Source organism: Heteronotia binoei, chromosome 11 (genome assembly GCF_032191835.1).
Source record: "Heteronotia binoei isolate CCM8104 ecotype False Entrance Well chromosome 11, APGP_CSIRO_Hbin_v1, whole genome shotgun sequence".
Classification (NCBI taxonomy): Eukaryota; Metazoa; Chordata; class Lepidosauria; order Squamata; family Gekkonidae; genus Heteronotia; species Heteronotia binoei.
The window spans coordinates 54,429,587-54,447,414 of NC_083233.1; the positions used below are offsets into that span (position 1 = coordinate 54,429,587).

At 46.9% G+C, this 17,828-nt stretch overlaps 1 protein-coding gene across 5 annotated transcripts in view; it reads left to right on the forward strand.

Annotated features, from left to right (window-relative positions):
• Positions 1-17,364, forward strand: part of NF2 (NF2, moesin-ezrin-radixin like (MERLIN) tumor suppressor) — a 112,604-nt gene extending 95,240 nt beyond the window's left edge. For all 5 annotated transcript variants that reach the window (XM_060249747.1, XM_060249748.1, XM_060249745.1 and 2 more), the window contains one exon: positions 13,895-17,364. Coding sequence is in view for 2 of the 5 variants with exons in the window: in XM_060249745.1 (XP_060105728.1) it covers positions 13,895-13,945 (51 nt within the window). In the remaining 3 variants the exon portion in view is untranslated. The remainder of the gene's footprint in view (positions 1-13,894) is intronic.
• The last annotated feature ends 464 nt before the right edge of the window (positions 17,365-17,828 follow it).

Below are 17,828 nucleotides of genomic sequence, written 5' to 3' on the forward strand. Positions count from 1 at the left end.
CCCCCGCGGGCCTTTCCGACGCCCTCCCGGGCGGAGGAGGACGGGGGGTGGGGGTTAAGAGCCCCGGGGAAGCCTCGGAAAGGTCCGCGGGGGTCGCTGGAGGGCCTCCAGCGACCCCCGCGGGCCTTTCCGACGCCCTCCCGGGGGAGGAGGACGGGGGGTGGGGGTTGAGAGCCCCGGGGAAGCCTTGGAAAGGCCCGCGGGGGTCGCTGGAGGGCCTCCAGCGACCCCCGCGGGCCTTTCCGACGCCCTCCCGGGCGGAGGAGGACGGGGGGTGGGGGTTGAGAGCCCCGGGGAAGCCTCGGAAAGGCCCGCGGGGGTCGCTGGAGGGCCTCCAGCGACCACCGCGGGCCTTTCCGACGCCCTCCCGGGCGGAGGAGGACGGGGGGTGGGGGTTAAGAGCCTCGGGGAAGCCTCGGAAAGGCCCGCGGGGGTCGCTGGAGGGCCTCCAGCGACCCCCGCGGGCCTTTCCGACGCCCTCCCGGGGGAGGAGGACGGGGGGTGGGGGTTGAGAGCCCCGGGGAAGCCTCGGAAAGGCCCGCGGGGGTCGCTGGAGGGCCTCCAGCGACCCCCGCGGGCCTTTCCGACGCCCTCCCGGGGGAGGAGGACGGGGGATGGGGGTTGAGAGCCCCGGGGAAGCCTCGGAAAGGCCCGCGGGGGTCGCTGGAGGGCCTCCAGCGACCCCCGCGGGCCTTTCCGACGCCCTCCCGGGCCTCCGCCGCCACCGCCGGGCCCCGTGCGCGGGCGGGGAAGGCGGCGAGTGAGGGAGGGAGCGTCCCTGCGCGTGCGCAGGGCGATCTGCGCACGCGCAGGGTCGCTCCCTCCCTCACTCGCCGCCTTCCCCGCCCGGGCGCGCGGCCCCCGGCTCTCTGGCTGGCTAAACCGGGACCTCTTAATGGTCCCGGTATACCCAGCCCGGGAGCCGTGAATTGGGGGCCAGAACCGTGAAAGTCCCGGGAGACCGGGACGGTCTGGCCACCCTATCTACAGGGCTGTTGTGAGAGTGTTCAACATGCTGCATAGCCACCTTGACCCAAGAAGAAAGGCTGGGTACAAATACGATAAATAGATAATAAAATGCATACATTTGTCATTGTTATTGTTAATGACTACTGTGTTATTTTAATAATCCCATCCTATTATGTGAATCCCCACTGCTCTTAACCAGAGCTAACATTCCAGTTGAACTATATCTAAGGAAGGGGGCACTGGAAAGGAAAGGGCAATTTGCTTCCAGGGGGGTAGGGACTGGGTGTGTACGGTAAGGGAAGGATAGTGTTGTGCCTTATGGTGAGATTTTAAAGGCTTGTGATGCAGCAGTCTTGCTGAAGCTAAGCGAGACTAGCTCTAGCCCAAGCCTGGATAGGAGACTACATGGGACACCCATCTGCTTCATGTTAAGTTCTGTGGTGGATAAAGATGGGGTATAAATGTTGTTTTGTCTTGTTTGAAAGAGATGGAAAGAGCCATGTCTCATTTCTTGCTGGTCATGCTGCCAACCTTTGGCAGGTCTGTAAGTCATAGTTTCAATATCTTAGGAAGATGTAAAATGAGATGATAGATCTGGATGGAGAAGACTGAGCGGTATTCATTCTAACATGTCAGGTGTTCTCCTTATTCAATATTATCCTTTTTCCAGCTGTCTAATGGCTTCCTTTGAAGCCCCGGTTCAAGGTAAACTATTTTGGTCTTTTTGAGAAAGAGGGGGATGTGGTGGCTTGCCAGAGGGGAAAAAGAGGCTGTGAAAAGGGCGCACAAGTTTGTCCGTAATAAGTTTTCCGAATGCAGAATTTCAATAGCGTCCAGACAAATTTGACTTTGTTCCAATTATAATGGCAAGTACATTAATAAAAAAGCTTTCTTTACAAGCAGTGGGAGACCCTGGGAAATAATTTGAAAGTGGCTTCAAAGGAAGTAGCAAAGATGTCAGGGTGACCTTCTTTCTGCAAAACATGTTCTCTGTGCGGTTTGGCAGCGACAGGTAAAGGAGATGCCGTTAACTTTGTATGCTGTTAAAATCTGAAGTAAAATCTGAAGCACCGATAAGAGAAAGATGATTAATGTTAGCATTTTCAGGGGGCCTCACTGAACATTGCACTTGCGTCTTTGCAGCAAAGCCTTGATGGCCACTTCAAGTTTAAAAACAACTAAAGCTGCTTGAAGGGCGGGGCGTGATTTGGAGCACAGAGGCTGTGTATGTTTACACCTTTCCCTGTCCACTGCTGCTTCACTTCAAATCATCCCTCCCAAAACTGCTTCTGTTTCTCTCGTTAAAAAAAAAAGTCAAGGTTTTTAAACCCTCAAGCATTTGGTTTCTCATGTCTTTATCTGAAGTAAAAACAAGTGGGTTTCTGATATTCTTGACTCTTCTGCTAGAGTCAACAGGGGTCCATGGTGCCCAGAAACTGAAGTGCCCGTCTTGAAAGAAACAGAGCATTTGCAGCCCTTCCTCCTTGTTTTTTCTCTTCCTACTCACCCATAATCTCCAGTTTATTGGTGGAGTCTAAATGGATTTGGTGGTCTCATTTCAATTCCGTGTAATTTTGCTAGGCTAGCAGAAGTTCAGTGCCTGTAGTTATTGAGTTATCTGCTGTAAAACGGCTCTGACTGCAATGGAGTTATTGGTTGTTTAAAATCAAATAACGTGGGCACCCTGGGGAATGGAGCAGCCCAGCACACAAGAGCAAGGCATGTTCCTTTTCTCCCTTCCATGACCCACAATCCAATTCTCACTAGAACTGGCAGCTTAATAGACCTCCTTCCCTCTCCCCCTCCTTTTTCCCCTTTTGATTCGTCCTGGTGCCACTCCGTAGAGTTCTTTTTCTTCTTCCTCCCTTCCTGCACGAAGGAGATCTTCACACAATACTGCCTTGTGTAATCAATTTTCTCTCTGTGACAAAAATGTAATTTGCTCATAATCACTCTGATTGGTTTGCATGATCTTGCTGCGCACACATTTCTCTTGCATTGCTGTGGGAAGGGAAAAGAAATTCACACGCTTTGCCCTCCCACCCAACTCCCCCAGTTGTACAAGAGAAACAGCTTGCGACTGATCCAGTGTTTTACTAGGGAAGAAGATGACTGGAGGAGAGGCAGGCATGGGGTGATTGGAGAAAGTATCTCCTTATCTTTGATTGCCACGTTATTTGGATAAGAAATGCTAAATGAAAGCATGGAAACCAGCAGCATTTACCGCACCACTCCTTCCTTGCAAACAGCCAGGTGGGCATTGCTGGCCACAGAGGTGTGTTATCTGCGACCACTGATTACCCTGATGCAGGAAAGAATGAAATTGGTAGCTTCCAGAATTACAGGCAAGATTTCTTGTTGGCGGACTATCTTGGAACAGAGTGTTCTGCCTTTTTTTTTTTTTAAAAAAAGGAGCAACACATTAACTCTTTTGAGAGATTCCCTTTTCCTGTATCCTGAAGTTGCCCTTCTGGCTCCTCTGTTCAGGTCTCTTCACCATGGAGGCCCAATGAGAATTTTTTTTTTGGGGGGGGGGGGCTGCGATCTTTATTCCACTAGACTGGATGTGCCAGCTTTTGTCATGCCAAACGTGGCCTGGATGCAGTCAGTCTGTAGCGACTTCAGAGCTGCTCTGATCCATCCCTCCAGTCCAGGGATTGTCAAAAGCAATAGGCAGGTTGACGGGTGAAACGCTAGGCAGGACCAAAGCGTATTCACCTGAGCATTTTGTGCTGATGTCAGAAGAGCTGGGGAAAGCCAAGTGGCACACGCACAGCTGCCAGGGGCTCCTCCCCAGTCCAAGGCTGAAACATTTCATCTGTTCTGAGGCTGCTGTTTCCAGAGCAAGTGTTCCCTGCAGGATCAGAGATGGAAAGTGGCAGCCTGCTCAGTCAAGAGCAAACTTAATTCCTCCATCGGTGGTGGTGGAGATCGTTTGCATGCTGCTGGCCTTAATTGGATGTGAGGAGGCAGCTGGATGAGAGATGTGGGTCAGCCCCTGTGCTGGGCGGAAACGCACCAATTTGGGAGGTTGTGACTCGGGCTGTTGGGAGTCATTGCATATCTTGACTCACAAATAAAAATTGGTTGTAGCAAAATGAGCTGCTGTCCAGCAATGTTCCCTCTAAGCTGCAGAGACTTGTGAGCAAAAATTCTACTTTGTGAGCTACTGATATTAAAGTTGTGAGCTACTGCATAAATTAGTGTGCTCTGGGGTCATCCTTCCTGAGCTAAGACAAAAATGTGCAAGCTGGAAGCTAAAAATCTGTGCGCTAGTTCACGCTAACTCAGCTTAGCGGGAACACTGCTGGCCAGATCTTCTTGAACAAAATTCTACCCTTCTGAACACCCTAGAAATAGACATCCCTGCAGCTGAAGCGGAATCCAAAACCAACAGGTAATGCTGGTCTGGAAAGGTGCGTTCTAGAGGGGCTGAATCCACTTGTCTTACCTAGATGGAGTGGAATTGGCTTTTTCAGAGCAGATCAAGATCCTGGGGATGGTTCATGGACCCTGCCTTGCTGTTTGAAAAGCAGGTTGGCATGGTGTCCAGGAATGCCTCTATCAGCTGCATCTGGTTTGACAACTCTGTGACATTACGTAGAATCAGCTAACTGGGCCACACTGATCTACGCTACTGTAATCTCATGGTTTGATTACTGCAATGCACTCTATGTGGGGTTACCCTTGAAGACAACCTGGAAATTATAAATGGTCCAGAATGCGGCAGCCCAATTATTGTCAGGGAACATATGCATTTCAAAACAACTACATTGGCTGCCAGTTTGTTTCTGAGTTCAATTCAAGGTGTTGGTTATGGCCTTTAAAGCCCTTCATGACCTGGGATGCACATATCTGAGGGACCGTCTCCTTCCGTATGCCCCTCTCTGTATGTTAACCGCAGTCTTCAGGTATCCATCTGCTGGCTGTCCCCACCACTTAGGGTGGCGTGTCTGGCTTTGAAGTTCAGGATAGCAAGAAGCAGGTTAGGTGAAGCATCATGACTCCTGCTCAGTACAATGAGTTTCCTGTGGAAGTGAGGGGAGCCCCCTCCTCGGTGATCTTCAGGGGTCACTGCAAGTCTTGATTGTTTGTCAGGGCTTTGATGGGGTTAGGCGTCTCATAAGGAGGAGAGGGAGAGATGAGGGTTTTATTTTGTTTTAATTGGAAATGCTTCGAAACTATTACTGTAAGGCTGCTTGAAACACAAGAAAAGGCAGGATAAATAATGTCTTAATAAATTAATGCTATGCTCAGTACGAGGTGATGGAATTATTCTGGGGTCAGGAAAGATGTGTATCTCCTCCTTTACGCCTTCTTCTTTGGGGAGATGGGGGAGGGACTTTAAATCCAAGAGCCGTACTTGCTGTTGGCCAGTATCTGCTTGAGACACCATTATATCTTTGCCAAGCATGTATCTGGAGGGTAGGTATAAACATAGCATTTTTAATTGGGTTCAGAATTGGGTTATTTTCATCGATAGTTTTGCTTGGCTTCACTTGGTTTCTTTTATGTTACAGCAACACATTTGGATTACTTAATATGATAATTTTCAGGGAGACCGAGAAAGAGACTATGGGCATCTTTAAGATTATTTCCACTGAGTCACGTTGGCTGTTGACCTTGTGGGTTTTTTTTTTCAATTAAAAGGTCACTTTTCATTGCATTGGTGTCCTGCTCCTTTCGAAGAAGTTCAGGATAGCAAGAAGCAGGTTAGGTAAGAGTTTTGTGTCTAGCTCAAGGGCATGCAGTGACCTTCGTGGTCAATTGAGGATTCAATTCCAGCTTGATCCTTGTCCACAGATTTCCACTGCATTGGGCTCACTTGAGTAGTAGTAGAAGAGATTGGATTTATACCCTGCCCTTCACTCAGAGTCTTAGAGCGGCTTACAATATCCATTCCTTCCCCACCCTACAGCAGACACCCTGTGACGTAGGTGGAACTGAGAGACCTTTGACAAAAACTGCTCTTGAGAGGAACAGCTCTGTGAGAACTTGTGACTGACTCAAGGTCACATCAGCAGGTGCATGCGGAGGTGTGAAGACTCAAACCCGGTTCTCCCAGATAAGAGTCTGTGCACTTAACCACTACATCAAACTGGCTCTCAGTCAGCTGGGGTTATTTGACATGTGGGTTTGCACAATGCAGGTTAATCTTGTGGAGAGGTAATCCCACTAAGGGATGGGGATGGCCCTTTTCAGCTCTTTTTTCTACAGTCCTTGCACAGCTCCCGTTTGGTTCAGAGGACCACCCACATAGATACAGCGTGTGTTGCCTGAATTTTCATTTCATAAAATTGAAGGCAGCTCCATTTTTCCTTCTCTAGTTTGTCAGTATTCTTGCTCTCCCAGAAGACTGTAGAGTGCTCTTGGAGAATTACGTGACAGCTGCAGAGCCCTTTCTGTTGATTTTTGGATTTGGGAAGGATGAACACTGTGTACTTTGGCTGGCTTTGTGACTGACTCTCTTGCCATTTGTGCCCTTTCTTGTTGACTCTGTGTCAGACAAGGATTGGGGAGACCTGGCTTCAAATCCTGACTCAGCTATGAAGTCACCTTGGCCCAGTCACCTTCTCTTAGCATAAGCCTGTGTCACAGGATGGTTGTTCTGAAGATAAAGTGGAAGAGTGGAGAGCCATGTAAGGTGCTCTGGGTTTTGGGATGAAAGGACGGGATAAGTATGGCAGAACAGTCCTCTCTTGTTGGCTCAACCACTTTTTGTGTGGGCTAACTTGATTCTCTTTTTGCCCGGCCCCTTGAGAACAAAGAATAGCATATACCACAGTCCCCTGGCGTAAATAAGGGGTTTTGGAGAATAAGTGTTGGACAAGGATGGTCCATATACCGAAGTCTGAAACTTCCCATCCTGCCTCTTGCCTGTTGGTTCCCATTTATGCTCCAAATTGCTTTTGGAGTCTTTAAAAGAAACATGGACTGCTCATGTGATGTTCCTGAGTTAACCTGCAGCAGTGGCCAGGCTGTTCCTGTACTGTGATCCCACAACAGTAGAGTAATGGTTCCGCAAATCCACTTCCTATGAATCAAAGCTTTCATTTTTAGACCATAGCTTCTAGACCACAGGTGGTCAAACTGCAGGTCAGGAGATATATGTGGCTCTTTCACACATATTGTGTGGCTCTCAAAGCCCCCACCACCTCATAAGCTGGCTTGGAGAAGGCATTTGTCTCTTAAAATCACCTCTCCAAGCCAAACCAGCTGGTGGCTTGGAAAATGCATGTAAAATTAAAGTTGCTTTCTTTTCACCTCTCCCATTTATCTTCCTTCCTTCCTTCCTTCCTTCCTTCCTTCCTTCCTTCCTTCCTTCCTTCCTTCCTTCCTTCCTTCCTTCCTTCCTTCCTTCCTTCCTTCCTTCCTTCCTTCCTTCCTTCCTTCCTTCCTTCCTTCCTTCCTTCCTTCTTGCATTTCTCAAACATCTGACGTTCATGTCTTGCATGACTCAAACATCTGGTGTTTATTCTTTGTGGCTCTTATGTTAAGCAAGTTTGACCACCCCTGTTCTAGACCTTATGGCAGCAAAGGGTATGCATGATTGTGGATTGATAACTGTTAGTGAAATCTCAGTAGCTATGTCTTGTTGGCAGAATGTTCTGTTTTTTTAATGTTGAGTATGGACAGCTTTGATGGTAAGGATAGTTCTAGTAGTAAGCCATCAAGTTGATAGTGTAAATTGTTTCCTGGGTGAGGTCTCTTGTGTAAAAAAACTTGAGTTCCTGCTGGACTTTCCCCACCCCACCCCCCCAGTCATCCTCAGAAGCTGCCTGTTTCTTGATTGTGCTGGAATTCGGAGAGCCTTTGATTACACTTGCTCTTGTAAGCACGCTTGCAAGCGTCTCAGGACTTCCCAGAATCCTAAGGTGGTACCGTTCTGTTCCCTTCTCATCATTTTGTTGTTTCCGTAAGTGGCTGAGATTGTAAGCACCCAGGGGAAGTGTGTAGCCTGCAGAAGAACAAGAATGGGCAGTCAGTCGCTTGCTGAGCTGTCCAAGGCAGCCAGTGGATAGATTCCAGCAGAGGGCATTAAGCATCTGCAGTAATTTCCTCTCCTATTCAGGCTTTCCTAGCGGAACTGGCAACTGTGAGGAAATAGTGAGCAAAAGACTCACAAGGCAGAGAAAGAAGAAGGAAGGCCGTCAGAGCTTGAGTTATGGGGCTGAATATTTCTGGGAAGGTGATCTGGCTCCACAGAATGCCTGACTCTTGACCAGAGTTGCTCATCACTTAGTTTGCCTGCACCGAAACATTCCCAATTAACAACACTCCTTTCATTTGCTAATCCTCATTTGCTAATCCGGAAGGCATAATTTGTCCCAGGACGCCTATTACACAGGCTGTAATCAAATAGGATAATTATCTCTGAAGGCCCATCGCTGTTTCCTTTCTCTTTTCCCTTCCCGCAGTGTTGCAAGCGCATTCAGTTCCCTTTCTTATAGGGGGTTGCATTTTTCCAGTGCCTGTTGCGCTACTAATAAATTACTTGCTACTTCACACGCAGTTGGGATGCCACCTTTGCCCTTGCAATGCTTACAGTATGTTTACACTAGAAAGACCAAACCAGTTTAACTACAGTGGCTTCTTCCTACGTGTTTTGGAACTGTGATTCTGTAAAGAGGAAACTGGGAAGATCTCTTAAGAGAATTCTTTGGCACTTGCAGATCTGCCAATATTCTGTTTTAGAAGCTGCAGTATGCAGGTTTAATGTTTTAAAGTAGCTCTTTGTGTCATGTGACACTTACTTGTGGAATTTGTAACCATAATGTGTGGTGGAGGCTGAGAGCCAGTTTGGTATGGTGGTTAAGTGTGCGGACTCTTATCTGGGAGAACCGGGTTTGATTCCCCACTCCTCCACTTGCACCTGCTGGAATGGCCTTGGGTCAGCCATAGCTCTAACAGAGGTTGTCCTTGAAAGGGCGCTGCTGTGAAAACCCTCTCAGCCCCACCCACCTCACAGGGTGTCTGTTGTGGGGGAGGGAGATAAAGGAGATTGTGAGCCACTCTGAGTGGAGGGCGGAATATAAATCCAATGTCGTTGTCTTCTTCTATTGGCTTAGATGACTTTTAAAACATCTTGGAGAGGTAGGTCTGTCATTGGCTACTGACCAGGATAGTTAAATGGAACTTCCATGTTCAGAGGCAGTATACTGAGATTAAATCTGCAATACTGTGTACAAGGGACAGGCCACAAAGACAACTTTACCTGGTCCAGAAAGTGATAGCTTGATTACTAGCTGTTTTTATTATGTTGGTCCTATTTTGAAATCTTTGCATTTACATATTATTAGCCACATGTGGCCCCATCTGGATCAGGTTTTTCACCAAACTTGGGGCACTCCCCAGGTTTGCTGAAAAATCTGAAAATTAAGGGAAAAAATATACAGGGTGTATTGGTTGCATGGAGAACACACCTTCATTGGTGGTGGTGCCAGGGCCAGATTCTATCTGGCAACAGCAGTGGTTTTGCAGCCCAGGGCTCTACAAAGCCTGGGGCTCTGTGCTGGGCCACTGCAGCTCAGGAAGCATGCCAGGCAGAGCAGCCCAGGAGATGCCCTGGGCCCACAGGCAGCAGAAGCACAGGAATCGCCCTGGGTGCAGGCCCAGAGAGAGAATATGTGGAGAGTGAGGGAATCCCTCCCCACAAGTATCATGGGCCTACACTTTTTTGTTGTATAGTTTTTTTTTTCCTAGACTCAACTCAGCATGCCTGTTCTTGCTTTTAAAACCCTTTACAACCTGGCGCCTGCGTATTTCAAGAACCCTCTGTGCAATAGCTCCTGTTACCAGTGCCCTCTTTCTGCAGAACTATTGACCTTTGTTTGGGTTAAAGTGTGGGGCTGGAGAAGAGCTGATGGTCCAGATGCCGTTCCCAGCCGTGTGCTGTCAGTCTCTAGTCTGGACTACCACTACAAATAAAGTTCCAGGGTTCTTTGGATGCCATCCCATTGACTTCTTTGGGATTTTAAGCAGCAGAGTGTGCAGGATTTGGTATTAGAATCTCCTTGTGTTCAAGAAAAATAGCAAACTGAAATTCACTTTTTTTCCTCCTCCCTTTGTGCATTGTTTGTATTTGGATCCCAGGGTGGGTAAACCTGAATTCACTGAAAAAGAGCAAGCCAGAAATGGCAGCTCCTGATTTCTAGTCTTTCGACTTTGGGATTACTGGCAGGCATCTTCTTGTGGACTCTGTCCATGTACCAGGGCCCTGCAGTGGGGCTTGGATAAGAGGCAGTTGCCCCCACAGCTGTGGAATTCCCTCTTTTGGGCTTTTGGATGCCTTCCATGTGTGTGCTTGGGGAGCTGTCAGTAGCTGGAGTTAACCAGGCATGATGTCATTTTATTAAGCTGCATTTTAGTTGGCATTTTATTTTATTGGGTTATAAGCATTTCCCTTGGTGATGAGACAGAATAAAAACATAATTAATTAGTTATTAGTGGAAAAGCAAGCATGACACCGTCAGAAATCTAGATCTAGCAAAGTCTAACCCAGACAACCTGAAGCAGAACCTTCAGTTTGGCAGTCTTGTATTGTTCACTCTTCCCTGCCCCTAAAGAGGTTTGTCCAATGGAAGACAGCCCTTTTAAGCAAAGATGCTTCCAGCAGAAGTGCACCAAGGCACATTACTCGGCCCACTCACCAGAGAGCGTTCTGCAGCCGATCAGACTGCCAAATTCCTTCCAACTCCTTAAGGTACTATATTTGGCTGTTGATGCAGTTCTGTTAAATTAGTAAAATTGGAGTCTTTGACACAAAAAAGTTGTGATACCTGGAGTGTAAGGTATATCTTTTAGTAAAACTTGAGTGGGCACAGGGCGTTTTTTTTTCTGGGGGGGAATGGCAGAACGATGTTCCGGAATCTCTTCATGGAAACAAAATTATTTTAAGAAATGTTTAAGAGTTCATGAGGAGTACATGTCTTCTTCATTTCCCTCTTGAGAGTTCTGGTACCTCTTTTTCCAGGGGGGAAAAAAACCCTGAGTAGGTGCCATCTTGTCACTGTGTCCTTCCAATGCATGTCTGACTGGACTAGTCCTTTTCTTGTGCAGCTTCGTAATAGTGGGAAATAGCATGTGTGTATGAGAGAGAAACAAGTCAATGGGACTTCTGAAAAATGTGTAGTTTCCTCATAGGATCTCTGTATCCACCATTTGAGAACATTCCATAAGACAATTCGACTTCCTAAATTTGACTGGGGACTCTTTCGTTGGTGGTTGTTTGATTAGGAACTCCTTAGCTAGAGCCACCCAATAGTGGCAAATAAGCTGGACTTTTTCACAGTGTAAGGCTGATCCCGCACTAACCTTGCTTCACTCCAGGCTTCCGTTTCTCTCTGGAGCAAGCTAGCAATATCGCACCAGCTGCTCTGTGCCGCCATTTTGTGCCGGGGCAACCTGCGATTTGCCGCACCACAGCGGAAACCTGAAAAAACAGGTTTATACTGTGGCATGGCAGATCATGGGTTGCCCCACGCAAAATGATGGTGTGGAGCAGCTGATGCGAAATTGCTAGTTTGCTCCAGAGAGAAACGGAAGCCTGGCGCGGAGCAAGGTTGATGCAGAATCAGCCTAAGACTCCCACTCCTGAGCTTCTTGGCACATGGCAGTTATCTTTTGGTGAAGTGGGGCATACACAACAGTTCATCAATTGATGCCAGTTGTTTTCTATTTCAGAAGAATGGGGAGAGTCTGCTTCCCAAGAGGGTCTTCCCAATCTGGAACCTAAGAAAGTCTGTGGCTGTGTCCAAGCCAGCTGTGGCACATCTGCCTGAGTTGGACTCACAGCTCAGCTACTTCGTTAGTCAGTAGGAAACACCCCAAAGCTGACTTCTACTGTTTTTGCACATAGCTTACCTTGCAGTCACAATCCTGTTCCCTCCGCAGCGTCCGGTCGGATTTCCCACCATCTGCGCCGGAGTTACAGGAAGTGCCGCAGCTTCTGCGTAGCAAATGTAAACTGGGTTTTAGCGGTTTACATTTGCTACACAAAAGCCGTGTCACTTCCTGTAACTCCGGCGCAGATGGTGGGAAATCCGACCGGACGCTGCAGAGGGAACAGGATTGTGACTGCGAGGTAAGCTGTGTGCAAAAATGGTATTTGTTTCTGTTCCATTCAAGACATTTTGGATTTTGGTACCCAAGAAGCAAACAGGCACCAGGAAATATATCTATGACTGCCACAGTAGTGACCACAGATCTGAGATTCCCCTCTTCCTGCTAAGTGGACAACAGCAATCACATCTTTTTTCCATTTCTGTTGGGCAGCCAGGAAGGTTGGAGAGGGAGCACAAGGGATCTTTTTTGCCCCCAGTCTTCTTGGGAAGCTAGTGTAGGAAGAATTAATTGCAGGGAAGGTTAATTGTGATATTTTCTGGTGGGGTGGATAGGAGGGGGAATCTATTTGGAGATGTCACAGTGTCCAGACAAATGGCACGCACCCGTGCAAGATGACAGCAGCATCTTCCTGTTTCACTTCAGAGGAATTGCAGCTTAGATCAGGGCCAGGAAAAAATAGCTTATTTAGGCTGTCTTAATGAGCAGAGCAGGGCTGAGGAGCCTTCCTCGTTGCAGGGACTGTGTGTGGAGGCCATTACTCCTGCATGACTAAGAGAGGAGCAGGACAAAATAGATGGCTGTCCATGTGCATCTGAAGCTGAGACAGGCAGCCCACTCTGTATGCAGGCTTGGAGAGCAGCTTTACAAGTCAGATTTTCTGGCATTCCTGTTAGAATCCCTGTGGAAATGTGTTCTCTTGTCATTCCTTCTCCATTATCATACATATTTCAGTGCTTTTCTGTCTCTTTTCCTTCCTTCTTTCCTTGGGTGACTCATTTTCTCTTCAACAGCAAGATAAGCCAGACACAGAAGAAGCCAGGGTGGCAAATCCACTCTGAGAGGTCCAAGACCACTTGATGGCACTGGAGGTTCTGCAAACATCATTTAACACTTGGTGGCTGCCATGGTGTTCTTTATGATCCTGAACTATATTAGAGGCTTTCGATTTTCTAGTTTGATGAGGAAATGAGAGGCAAAGTCACCCAGTGTTTATCAGGCTTTCAGATTAGAGCAGAGAAGACGACTTCTGAAATGCTGCATTCTGTGTTGGTGTCAAGTCTGTTTGTCTAGGAGTACTTGGAGGAGGAGTGGGTGTGCACTGATAGTTTGTAATCTGGGGATCGGAGATGCTTTAGGCTGATCCTGCATGGAGCAGGGGGTTCGACTAGATCAGGGGTGGGGAACAGTGGCTCTCCAGATGTTTTTTTACCTACAACTCCCATCAGCCCCAGCCAGCATGGCTAATGGCTGGGGCTTATGGGAGTTGTAGGCAAAAACATCTGGAGAGCCACTGTTCCCCACCCCTGGACTAGATGGTCTGTATGGCCCCTTCCAACTCTTATGATTCTGTGATCATCCCCAGCACTAACTCTGATCCTGTGCTCTGTGCAACAAACTTTCTACTCTTCTTGTTCTTAATAAGATTCTTCTTCTGTATTTTGTACAGCAAGGAATGCTGTAGCATTCTGGCTGATCATTTAAGCTGTGAACCAGAAAGACTGCAATTCAGATTTCAACACTGCCATAACTGACTTTGGGCAAAGCTACTCTGTTTCGCCCTCTACCTCTCTCTCTGCTATGGGCCTCCATGGTTTCATAAGGAATACCACACAAATGTATGTGAACACAGTTATCAATAGCAATGCCCTGAGCTGCCAAAATATACACTTCTCCTCCTTTACCTGAAAGGGGAGTACAATGAAGAGAAGCCCGCAAGGCTTCCCATTGCTTATAGACGTCAGCAAACACAGGGGCCTGTTTGCTGCTGTCGGGGCCACCTTCTAGGATAAATTGAACAGCAAGTGAGGAAATCCCAGCACCCTGTTTACTCGTGTCTTTCCTTTTCTTCTCCTTTCCCCAGCTCACCTTGCAAAGCACAAAATCCCGTGTGGCCTTCTTCGAGGAGCTGTAGGAAGTGAGCCAGCACTTTCAGTACTGAGCCAGGTCACACTCAGTGGAACCCGTTCAAGGACTCAGCTGCAACCTGCACCTGGTTGCCGTCTGGATCGGGACCTTCTTCGCGCGCAGTGGATTTTGGCTTTTCGCTGTCTGAGGAGTCCAGCATGATGCTCCTAAGCTTTAGTACCTTCTAGTTTTTAATAATCTTTGTATAACACATAGCTGTGATATATCTTTTAGCTTTTTCAAGTGTTTGTACGGATTGTAACTTGTATTCTCCTCCCGAGACAAAAGGGCATCACAGCATTGTTCTTTTTCCCCAGCTGGCCCTCCTTAGGAGTGCTGTGAAGGATGCTTCCCCCTGCAGGCAGAGAGGGGTGGCCTTTTGCTGACGCTCCCGTGTACAGATTTTTAATCCTAATGTTTAGTGTCTACAGTTCTCTCTGAAAGCCCACAGTATATTCGTGGTACTTGTGCAAGAAGATGAAAGCTTAACCCGGATCTTCACTGAACTGCATTGGAGTCTGAACTGGGAGCACTCCAACATCCTTCATGGACTCTCGCCCTCCTCTCTGAGCCGATTTGAGGAGAGTGATGTGCTGAGCTGTGAAGGAGCCCCACCTTGCTTTGTGTCTCACTCAGAGAAGACAAAATTCCGCAATGAATTTGGTGCTTGGAGTGTTCAGCTTTCACTTTTACAGTTTGCTATTTTGGGATTATTTTTAAAGGACGAACTGGGACAGCAGTTGGCAAGGAAAAAAGAGAGAGTATGAGGTATTGGGAGTTTGGAGGTTCAGCAGCTCTGACAAGGCACTGTGCAGGATACAGAATGTATCTGTATGCACACACAAACCTCAAGCACAAAGGAAGCTCTGCACCCCCCTCCCCAGTCCTCTATGGATTTTTACCTTTAACTCATTTATGTTTGCATATCTTTAGCCCCCTCCTGCCCTGTCCAACACCCAGAGCTGGAAGCTTGATTTCATAAAAAAAAAAAAAAGGCAGGTTTTATGCTGCCCAAAACAGGTAGCCATGCAGCTCACCTAAGCACAAGCCACTGTGAGATTCTTGCCTAGTGGGCAAAATGGGTATATTTCCCCACTCCTACTCTTCATATTCAAGCTTTTTTTAAAAAAATATATATTTTGTAAAAAAAAAAATCACAAGACTCTTCTTTGGAAGCGGTCTTAGATAATTTTCTACCTTTCAGACCGTAGTCTCCTCTTCCACATAGTAAGGGGCATAAAAATATAAGGAGTTAGAAGTTGTAGAAGTCCTAACCCTGGATAGAGTTTCTATAAGGTTCATATATTTGGTGCAAAAATCCCAGGAGCAATAGTTTCTGCCAGTACTACGCTCATACATGCAGTCCTGTCTAGCTCAGACATCATCTAATCTGTCTGTAAAAGCTAGCAGAAGGCTGCACGTATATTAGCATAGATGTGGGAAAGATTCTGGGATTATTGATAGAAGCACAGCTCTTCAGGTGCCAATGATCCACTCATAGTTTGAATCTGGTTACCCTCATGAAGAGAGTGATCTAATATGGTCAGATCCGTGGGATCATGCAGACAGTTGCCTGATTCAGCCTCAGACACCCCAATAACTGAAGCATTGCTTTCTACTTAAACTGTTTTCTGGGTGACTGAGGAGATGGGCCTTTGAGGTAAAAGAAATTTGAGCCCCCCCCCCCCCCGCAACTATCTCTGTTGCCATTATTAGTTGTGTTTTCAGAGCTGCTTTTGGATGCCCATTAATTGTTAAACTGACATCTTCATGCTTGCACCCTGCATGCATTGACTCCTCAGTGTTGTACACTTATATCTACCTGAGAAACCCACAAGACTTGCAATAGGATTGGTTTAAGTTGTCCAAGATGGCTGCCTTGGGTGTTACTGAACTGATGTCTGGCTACTTTTAACTGGGCCAAGGCTGCCAAGTGGTCTCCCTCTCACCATCCTCCACTTTCTGTCAATCCAGCCATTCTTAAATGATCAATTTTTTATTCAAGCCTTTCAGAAGTTACTTGTGTCCAGAAGTGTAGCTGTGGGGGAGGGGGGGCGTTGGAGGCAGTGCCTCCCATCAAATCTCCAGCAGTCTTCACTGAAAGGAAAAGCTGGGGAAATTTGGGAAGGCATGTGACAGATTCAATAGGGGGCACTACCCCCAGCACTCCCCCCACCCCCCCCGCCCGCTGGTTACAGCACTGCTTGTGTCCACTCGACAATTATGTTTTAGCAAAATATCAAGTTGCTCCTTTTTCATTTCTCAGCATTGTGATTAGGCTAAAGCTAGACTGATTGAGTTCAGATAACCCCAGTAGTCACAGTCTTTAATTTTATGCTAGGGCTCCCCAGCATTGTGCCTTCAAAATGGTTTCAGGAGTAGGTCTGGAAACAAGGCTTGCTGTGTGCCTTACTGATTGTAGGAGAGGAGTTTCAGAGTGCTTTCCCCACCGCAATGGAAGGATGCCTTTGCACTTTATGCTTTTGATTTGAAGGAAGGAGGCACATATTTGTTGACACACGATTTCAGGGAGCTACAATATTGTTCCTGGGTGGTGTGCACATGCATATTTACATATGTGCATCTTCCCATCAGATAATTCAGTAGCTGGTTGCTTTTCAACAACTGCACTGCAGATCAAGTCCAGAGCAGGGGACTGTGATGCTCTAAAAGGTGATGCCCCCCTTACACTTTGGTTTGGCTTTGCCTCTAGTCTGTACAACCAGGCTGCAGATAATAGCACAGCACTGAAGTAGGAGGTAGGCATGCAGTCTGGATTCTCTGCCATATCCAGGTCCGCAAGCCCTTCTGCTCTGCTCCAGGAGGGCCAAAAACCTGCCTGCTCAGTTAAATTCTGACACCCATGCAACAGACTGGCCCTCCTATTTTCAAACGATATCTCATGACATAAGGGGAATATGCTGTTTGCTGCCGAAAGCATGAAGCAGCCCTGAACTCTGTTACAGAGCAGGGTCTCTGGCTTGGGTGTGGCATAATCTCCAGATAAGCCTGACTCCACAGCACTCGTCTCTTAAGCATTGCCACTCTAGGTACCAGGCATAAGTTTTAAAAAGTTTTTGTTTAAAAAAAAATTAAAATTTGGCCCAGCTTTTCAACCCAAGGGTTGATGCAGTAAGCCTTGCTTGTCCTGACTTGTTTTAGCATTTGGGTTTTCTCAGTACTTTTTATTTTTAACCATATCCCCATCTGTACTGAATCTCTGGAAAATACGTATGTCTGAAATCCAAATGTCTGAGGCAACCCCTACCCTCACCCCCAGTAATCGTATCTCCTTATACAAGATCTGGTACAGGTAGATGCTATAATTTTTTTTTATTTCCATGGATTGTTATATATTCTGCAGATCTAATTGTTTTCTCATTTAGGTTTAATAAAAAAATCCTGAACATTTGGGGAGAGAGAAAAGTCATGGTGTTTCTTCGTAGGGGGTAGTGTTCTAAAAGGATGCAAAAGCACTTCATTTAAGTCTCTTATTACTCAGCGTTGCAAGGTCTTTTGAACTGCAAAGATGAGCCTCCCACCCCAGAATGCTGAAGTTAGCATCTGTGATAGAAGAAAAAAGGAGGGGACCAAAAACATAACCTCTCCCCCCCCCCAAAATGAGAAAGAACCAAAAAAGTTAATTGGATACAAAATATGGGGTGCAATATTAATTTCCATTAACATCAATATATAAATAACGCAACAAAAACACTTGCTTTTATTACAAATTGGTTTTAAAACAGTTATAGGCCCAAATATATTCTCAATAAGAATATCTATTCATAATTAGGACCCCATGTGATCCTAAAGCAAATGTGTTTCAGCCTACTGGCCCTCTTCAGTGGTCAAGCATAAATGTTATACACAGACTCAATTATTGCAATAAT